At 41.3% G+C, this 9,101-nt stretch overlaps 1 protein-coding gene across 1 annotated transcript; it reads right to left on the bottom strand.

Annotated features, from left to right (window-relative positions):
• Positions 1-124: 124 nt before the first annotated feature.
• PSMA1 (proteasome 20S subunit alpha 1) lies at positions 125-8,630 on the bottom strand. The gene is made up of 10 exons (XM_038179822.2): positions 8,459-8,630; positions 8,204-8,248; positions 5,414-5,515; positions 4,819-4,922; positions 3,939-4,027; positions 3,163-3,233; positions 2,569-2,698; positions 1,867-1,946; positions 907-1,011; positions 125-469 (listed from the first exon to the last, which is right to left on the bottom strand). Exons 1-10 carry the CDS (start codon positions 8,459-8,461, stop codon positions 413-415), a joined length of 786 nt encoding a protein of 261 aa, XP_038035750.1. The 5' UTR covers positions 8,462-8,630; the 3' UTR covers positions 125-412.
• Positions 8,631-9,101: the final 471 nt, after the last annotated feature.

The following is a 9,101-nucleotide window of genomic DNA, read 5'->3' as shown; positions in this document are numbered from 1 at the left end:
GGAAGCGCCTGGCACAGCGCCTCAGGCCCGGCCCGCCCTTCCTGCTCCCCCCCAGCGCCCAGCCCCGCGCCTTCCACTTGCTCAGATTCAAAACCAAACCACACAACAGAAGCAAAAGGCAGGATATGCCCAGAAAGTTCTTTATTTCCAAGTAGACAGTACGCTTTGCCTTAAAAAAACAGTATCATGTCCTAGTTAGAAAATGGTTACACCTTTCCCCTCCACAACAAACCCAGTTTTGAACTTTTTAAGGATAGGTGCACCAGTTTGCCTCTTTATTTTTATTTTTTTTAAGAGTAATCCTCACAGTGCATCAGCATTAGACACGTATCAGTGAGGATGGTTACCATCAAATAGATAAATGTTCCTGTATAATTACACAGAGGTTAACATAGAGGAACTCTTCCACGAATTAGTGCTCCATGGGCTCCTCTGATTTTTCCGCAGGTTCATCAGCAGGCGGAGCAGGCTTAAATAGAGAAAAAATACATATTAAATCCATACACATATTAAATCCAAATTAAGCATAGAGAAGGACAGAGCTGCTAATACAGATCATTACGAGTCTGGGGATACGCTCTGCTATATGCATGAGAAATACATGTAGCCACTTCTGTTACAAGAAAGTACAAAACAGTACTTTCACTGTACAAAAGCAGTACAAACTTGATCATAGATGAGGAAAGGAAATTTCACTGGAAATGCCTGCCAACAATTCAGCATAAATTGATTTAATACGCATCTTAGTCTCTGGCTAAGATTATATAGCGTCTCCAGTTGTCAGGTAGTTAACTTCTAATTTTAAAAATCACATTCCTAAAACTTCAGTAGACTTAAATGACAAACATAAAAACATCACAAAGTGTCCTTTAACACAGCCTGCTTAGTTACATTCAAAACACACACCTTTCTCTGTGGTCTCTCCTCAAGACCTTCTAGGAATGGTGCTACATCATCATCATCATAGATGGTAAACTCCATGTCTTTGCCAACAATTCCAATGGAAACATTCTGTTAAGCAAAGTTTGGAAAGAAATTAGAACCATTTTTCTGCAAATAACTCTGTGGCTTTACAGCTTTCACTTGTGAAACAGACAAAAGCTTCCCCCTGGAATAATAAAACTCATTGTGCTATTTGGGTCTACTTAAGGAAGAAAGGAAATTTCGAGAGAGACTCCCTCTTTGGTAGTTTGTACTAGAAAAGGAAAAGGAGGGAGATTTACTCCCTGGAAAAACTACCATGTTTAAAAAATCGTAACAGTAAAACCACCATTCAAGGCTTTCAGCTTCCTTTTTTCCTTTCTGATAACAAATACCTGATTTTTCAAAATTGATTTCCATCTCATTTTGCACTTTCAATATTGTAAGAGATCTCTAGAAAACATCAGGATGGGATAAGAACGAAAATTTATATTAAACATGGATAAGGGCAAGACTAGCCACAAAGAGAACAACTTTTGCTGGTAACAGACCAGCTTAGAAGCTTCTTGTTCAACAGTTGCTCAGTTCATGTTTCCTGTCTACAGCTTCTGCAACTTTTTGACCCTGGATATTTAATCAATACTTTATTTATTATATTCCCTTACACCATCAGGTCAATTAGTGACCATGCTAATAATGCAAAGCTAGTAATTCTAGTTGTACACAACACATCTGAAATAAGTATCACTTCTGTCAAGAAAAATATATCTCAGCTAGTTAAGGAAGCTGTAAGCAAACTGGTGCCATACAAAATGCAGATGCTACTATCTACCAAGTGTTTGGCTTCCAGGTTTCAGTCCCAGCCATACTTTACGTCAGTTTTGTCATGGCCATCACCAAAAACAATGGCAGTACAATTTCTTATTAAGTAAACCCAGCATATACCTTGGTGGTCAGATCCTGTTCAGCAGGAAGAGTCTCTCTGAGAGCACGCAGTCCATGTTTAACTAGCTCATTTAGATTACCTTAAAAATAAAAGCAGGAAGATAAATACAAAACATGGCATTACCTCTAGACTCATTTTCCCCTTACTCCCATTCTCAGTTGATGCAACCCCTCTCCTTAGGTATTTCTGGTACTAAATGCAGAGTTGGTTAAAAAAAATATACCTTTGGAAGCCGTACATCTGAAATTGAATGCATCTGGTTTTGGCAACCGCACTGCCTCCAAAGCAGCAATAATCAAGCTATCTTTCCACCTTTTTTGTCTTCACATCATTTGTTTCATATAAAAATAAATTTGCTATTTAATATGTACCACCTAAGTATTTGCTCTGACATACTATGCCTTCTCTGATATAGAAAGAAATATTTCCCTGGGTTAAACAGGACAGAAGCCTCTTACTTTTTGCTCTGCTTTTCTGAGCACAACTTCTCTTTTCATTAGATTGAATAAGCATCCAGATGTTAGACGGGAAAATTTGTAATACTTGCTTTACAGTTTTGTCCTCGTGCAGATTTACACTTGTGCCAAACTTGGCCCCCCAAATTTATTTCCTTGTCTTATTAACATCCAAAGAATGAAGCAGTAGCAGAAAAACTGTGTAACTGATAAAGACCACTAGATAGCCAGGGCTTCTTTACTCACAGTCAGTAAATTCAGTCATGTGTCTCTCCAAGTAAGTTCGTGCTGACTGTGAACGAGCACCGATGGACATTGCTTTACAGTCAAAATAGTTTGCCGAGGGACAAGTTTGGAAGATGTGAGGACCCATATCCTAAAAGGAAGAAAAAACACAAACCATTAAACAAATGTATAAACTCGTAGCAAGTCTGTCTGCTGCTAGAACACATGATATTTTCTAACAGTTTTGTTTCATGATACATTAGCTTATATGTATGCACTGAGTAATTCTATATTGCTTATCATACCACTGTTCTTATCCAGTTCTTTCAGAGCTATTGTAAAAAAATGTAAAACATAGTGCTCTACAGAAACCTTTGTTTACACTTTTTTCATTAAAATATAGTTTTTACACAAAGAATATAGCTGGCACCAAAACCATTTCCTTCTCTGCTCCATAAACTGTATCATGTTTGTGTATGCTTCCTACTTCATGGCTTGCAAAAGGTATTTTACACACACTGCCTTATCTGCACAATGGCAAGGCTAATTGTACTGCAGATTTCAGGCACGCTGACAATTTCCTTCAACCTTCTTCATGTCAAAAATCTTACTTACATCGTAACCTGCAATAAGCAGTCCCACTCCATATGGTCTTCTGCCGTAACGCTGGGTCGGTATCTGCGTTTCTGAAGAAAGCTAAGGAAACAATCTCAAAGGAACATGCACCTAAAACGTTTTCTTAAGAAAGAAGCAGAGATGCACCAAAATCACTGTGTAGTTTGTGCAAAGCCTCTTGTAGTATCAAAGGCTATGCTTGAAGAAATAGATCTCAGGACTCATCTTGAATATCAACACTCTCTCTTTTGCTCACCCGAAGAACATCTAGCAGTTAGCTTTCCCAGGAGAACTGAGTGGTGTGTTCAGCCAACCACCACAAACAGTCCACTTAATGCTGCCCAGCCTCATTTACTTTCTTAAACCTTTAACTTTTTCTAGGCACCTAATAACAGCATACATGTACAAGGCCTCCACTGTGCTCCATGCACTGACAACATTTTTTTTTTCTTGCGGTAATTTAAGTGAGCAGGTACCATTCAGTAAATAATTGTATTTTAAACTGTACAGTCATATTGCTTCCCCCACCTCCAGAGGCCTGGTACTATGTAACAAAAACAGTGCTAAGTTTTGTACCACTTTTGTACTGTTTCAACGTATGTTCCAGGATATTCTCTGAGAGAATATACAAGCATCTTAAATAAAGAAAAATTTAACTTTGAATTAACTTTTTCATTTTAGTATGACTTTTAAGTTGTGATATGTAAAACTAATTTTGAGAACAAGTATAAAATAACCTTAAAAGGTGAAGGAGTGTTAAAAGAAAAAAAGGATACTGCTTCCGATTAGTGACACTAATCGAGACACTGGAAGAGGTCTATCGAACACAAATCTAGAATCCAGACACTCCTGACGCATGAAATTGCTAGGAGGAAAAAAAAATAAAATCAATGCACACATTAAAGTCACAATGAGTTTCTCAATATTTGCCTGTTAAGGTAAGCGTATTTTTGTTTCTGCTCAGCTTGTTGAGAAAAAGGGTCAGAGGCATTACATAATTTCGTTTCATCTGACCTATAACTGTTATTTAGAAAGCTGACCACAAGCTTTAAGAAGTATTAGTACTTCAGCCATACAAATAAAGGGAAGGTGGAAGTTCACACAGGCTACAGATGGGTCATCTGGAAAAAAAACACAGTTAGATGGTAACATTTCTTTGCAACATTACAGCAATTAGATTTTATTTTGGTAATTATTCCAATGCCTTCTTTGTCTTTTCCCATCAAACCTCTTTCAGCGTATATTTACCTCATTTGATGAAATTATGTGGCCTACAGGTAAAAGGCAAACCCCTCTAGCTGACACACAAGGCACTGTATGCTTTTAGTAACTTTAAGTGCATGTACACTGCAGCAGCTACTAGAGGGATATAGGTGATGCACACTCTCAGATGGCTTGGAAACCCCATCACACGGAGGAAACCAGACAGGACTGTCTTACTTGTAACAAAACCAAAGAGCAAAATTTAGTGCCAAACAAATAAGATTTCTGCCAACAACTTAAAAATCTGCCAGAATTTCATACTGAGGTCTTTGGCATAGTACAACAGAGCGAGACTAATCCTTAGCTGACCATAAGATTTCATTCGCAATAGTCTACAAATGAACTTTCACTTATTATTGCAGAACTGTGTATGTCAACAACTAAGACACTCACCACAAGAGTCTTGCATCAGCAGTAAGTCCAGCAATGGAGATACCGATATGGTTGTCAACGTACAGGATTTTTTTCTGATGGGCTGCCAGCTCAGACTGTGCTCTCTACGCATAAAAGGAGAAAGCTACGTGGCAGACTGACCAGTTTGCCAAGCACTGTGGAGAAATCTGCTAACATTTACTGCAAGAACTGAATATAATCATGAAACAGTCAAAAAAACAACAACAAAAATAAACCCACAACCTATAAACTTGCAACAGAAGACCAAAAAAAAAACTAGCTCCATTTCAGTAGGAGACTAAGAGGAAGAAAGAACAGACACTTGCTCAAATTTTAAAGAAAATGAAGTTTTACTACTTAATAACTAAAAAAAAAATAGAGGAGTGTTTATCTTTTAAAGGGAAAAATTTTCACTCACTTCATTCACGATTTTGTGAAAATCTGCTTAGCATAGGTACTGAAAATATGTTTCTATACTGGTACTAAAGCAAAAGGAAACTGGGATTACATTTACGTTACATAAGTAAGTGCATACTGTGTTAAACTGATTTGACAAACTAGAACTTTTGTACTAACATTGCCATTTTAAACTTACCTTTAAAGCTACCAGGACAGCATGCGTTTTTGATTTCAGCCCCACAGTAGCTGAGCCTTGTTTCACAGCTTCCATGGCATATTCGATTTGATGGATTCGCCCCTGAAGAATAAAATCAAAGGTAATCATTTTAAAATTAATCCTCAATATTAACTTTCAATGTTTTTTTGATGTACAGACCTTTGATTCCCCCCACCCCAACAGGTAAACTGACTGCATAGCAGTTTAAGTCTACTAGCAATGTATTTCCTCTTATCTTTCACAAACCCTTCACCACTAACCCACACAAATCTGGCTGCCCCTGAGACACTCACTATTGCATATAAAGAAACGTGAAAAAAAATTGAAAGGGTGAACTAGTCTGATGTTGTCAGGATCACAAAACTTTTGTTGTTGTGTTAGATACTGACTCTACTGAAGACAAAGCGATTCAAAGATGGAACTTCCAGCTGGACATGTAACTTTTAATCGAGTTTCCTGAAGAAACGAGTCTTACGCAATTGTTGTGTCTCACCATCCATTCCCCAATAACTTCTGAACAAGTTATTAGTCAACTGCAGTAAAGCCTGAAAGAGGAGTAGAGGTCTCAAAGAAAATTAATTCCCCCCCAAGTTCTGCAGAGTCAGCCTGCAGCTTTGTGGGAAAACAAGGCGACATCCTTTCAGTACTACCACGGAGGGCAACGCAGCTAATTTCCCGCACCCTAGTTGGCCAGCCTATTTCAAATAATCAGTGTGTTCACTGCTGCTGTGCAAGAACGGGAATTACCAAATGCAGCACACGGTTGTCTCCTATCAGTTGCGATGTATTAAAACACAGCACGCTGCTGGAGCTGTTACAACAGGAATGTGCTAGTGATAATGCAAAGAAAATCACCTCGCATTAGTTCCATTTATTAGTTCCGTTATATATATATGTATATGGCTTGTAAAAGGGTTTTGATTTGTTTAGAGAAATACAAGGTCTCCTAGATGCTTAGCATATCCTACACACAGGTACTTCATGTCCAAGAGCAGTGTAGAAACATGGTGACCCATCCAGCAGATAGTTATCAACTGTCATGAATGACTTGCAAGGCTATAAAGCCAGGAAGCCCTGCCTAGCCTTTAATCTTGTATCCCCTTCCCTTTAAAACAATATTAGAAAATATTCCCCCAAAATGGTTCTTCTTTGCTCCTCTACTAACAATGCCCAGAATTATTATGGTATCACATAACAGCCTCTGTGACCCAGCCACCTGCAGGAATGTGTGGAGCAGTGATTTTAAACTGCTTTTATCAAAGTGCTGTTCACATTTTCAAGGCACTTTATGGAAAAAGTAGAAATGAGCGTTGCTGATCATTTCATGATAGCTACTGAAAGCCTAAAAACCGTACAAGTCTATTGAAAGTAATTTTAAAGTAAGAGATGAAAAAACAAAACTAAAGTTTCTGATACAGAATCTGTCAGGAAAGACAATCATTAAGAGGGATGAGAGGCAGATGTAGGTTTCCAATTCTGGATTAGAATTCTGACTTTTAACTTTTCAGATACTAAAAAGACATTAGCAACAGAGAGTAACACAGACTGCTGTAAGGAATATACAAGGCACACACAGAACGTATTGAACACATGGAATAACACGCTTATGCACACGTGCGTGTCCGTGTGAACTGGACAAAGACAATTTAGCTGCATGTTATTCACAGCATGCACTGAAGTTTGAAGGTAACAGTAAATATCTGCACTGAACATTTTCCAGTGCACATCTCCTTAACCAAAAGTTGCTGCTTGTATCATTGGCACGTTCTTGTATGTTAAATCTCCTCAAAGCTTTCATCACCCTTTGAGATAAACAATTGGATTTCTCAAAGCAGTTCGAAGCCATCTACAGCTATCATGGCATTGACTAAAGTACATCCAAACATTCAAGGTTATGTTCGTGTAGGATGAAAAGCACCAAAAGGTTGTTTCAATTATTTTAAAATGTATCTTTCGAAAACAATACCACGAGATGAAAATTTTCAGTAGTAATACAAACCCACAAGCCAGTGGTATAGTAGGTTTGTAAAAAACAAGCCATGTTGCTGTAGTTAAAACGCGTCTTTAGCTTTACCAAATGGAGAAAAGACTCCTATTTTCCATAAGTTCCTTACCTTGAGGCATACATAGCAGAAAAAGAGGCGATTAACCACCTCAGCTGCATCAGGTATTTGCTTCTAAAACCCAAAGATATCTGTTCTTAACTCAGCACAGCCTTTGTCAGTTTTAGAAGAACACACGTACAATGTGGAACTGATTCAGAGGTAACGGAGTTACCAATTCCAGTGCAAATCGCAGCACGGCCTAGCACACAGGTAGCACGAAGCCTCCCTAACACTGCACCATGTGGGAAGCTGAGGACACCCACAGCTGAACAGACCCTCAGCGCTATGATTATAAGCTTTAGAGCTAGAATTTATTGAACAGGGACGCTTGCGAGCATTTCAACTTTAAGATTTGCTTATTCCTTCCTAAAAAAATAAATAAAAGTCAGGATTTCCATGCTTTGGGTCAGAAGGGCGTGCGGCTGCTGCTGTGACTGGCTTGAAGAAGCCAGCACATTTCCTCCTGAGCACTAGGCCTGGACTTAGTTTGCGTTATTATTTTGTGTTATTATCCACCAGGGAAGCCCTTGGTGGACCAATTAGGGGACAAACCTTTCCCACTAATGACTGGGACCGCTCCCCCCACATCCCCCCCGGCCCCCAAATCCCCCCGCCGGGCCGCGATGGCGCCGGGCTCCCGCTGCGGCCTGTGGCGGGGCCTCACCTGCGGGCTCCACACGGTCACGTCGTTGTCGTACTGGTTGCGGAACTGCGGGCACAAAGCACAGCCATCAGCACAGCCATCAGCACGGCCCCATCCCCATCCCCATCCCCATCCCCATCCCCATCCCCATCCCCAGGCCCGGCCGGGTGCTGACTCACGGCCTCGCTCCCTTCCGTCTCCGTTCTCCCCCCCCCAGCCGCCGCCGCAGCCCCCCGGCCTCCCCCCGGTGCCCCGGAGCCCGCCGCGGCCTCCCACCATCCTGCCCCGGCCTCCGCCTCCCCTGACGGCGGCTCCGGCTCCGGCTCCTCGGGCTCCGGGGCGGCGAAGCGGCAGCGCTCGGGCAGCGACGGCTCGGGCTGCGGGCGGCCAGGCGGCACCAGCCGCGTCCCGACTCACCGAGCGGCCCGGCCCCGCCCCGGCCCGCCTCTCCTCACCCCCCCCCACACGCTTAATTTATTTATTTATTGCCCAGTTTTCACAGAATCACAGAATTTCTAGGTTGGAAGAGACCTCAAGATCATCGAGTCCAACCTCTGACCTAACACTAACAGTCCCCACTAAACCATATCCCTAAGCTCTACATCTAAACGTCTTTTGAAGACCTCCAGGGATGGTGACTCCACCACTTCCCTGGGCAGCCTGTTCCAGTGTCTAACAACCCTTTCAGTAAAGAAGTTCTTCCTAAGATCCAACCTAATAATGGTTTTCTTCTCAAAATGAGGGGTTTTGTGAGAGCCGAAGGGGAAAGGATGGGGAAAAGCCCAGCTCCTGGAGCTGAAAGGAGGCTGGAGGCAGTGAGAGCTGCTGGCCTGACACAAAAACAAGCCAAGCTTTGCACACCTGAAGCCAGGGTGTGAATTATCCACGCAGACAGAATTAAACACGGTCCTGTGCAGGC

The sequence above is a fragment of the Anas platyrhynchos genome, chromosome 5, assembly GCF_047663525.1.
Source record: "Anas platyrhynchos isolate ZD024472 breed Pekin duck chromosome 5, IASCAAS_PekinDuck_T2T, whole genome shotgun sequence".
Lineage (NCBI taxonomy): Eukaryota > Metazoa > Chordata > Aves > Anseriformes > Anatidae > Anas > Anas platyrhynchos.
The sequence above is the reverse complement of the archived record's forward strand: the minus strand, read 5'-3'. Positions and strand labels throughout refer to the sequence as shown.

What these genes read in the sequence shown, in the direction of transcription:
- PSMA1 (XM_038179822.2), bottom strand. An exon ending in TGACCGTGTGGAGCCCGCAG is followed by an intron (nt 5,516 to 8,203) that starts GTGAGGCCCCGC and finishes TTTATTCTTCAG; the next exon opens with GGGCGAATCCATCAAATCGA. An exon ending in AGTGTCACTAATCGGAAGCA is followed by an intron (nt 3,234 to 3,938) that starts GTATCCTTTTTT and finishes AGCTTTCTTCAG; the next exon opens with AAACGCAGATACCGACCCAG.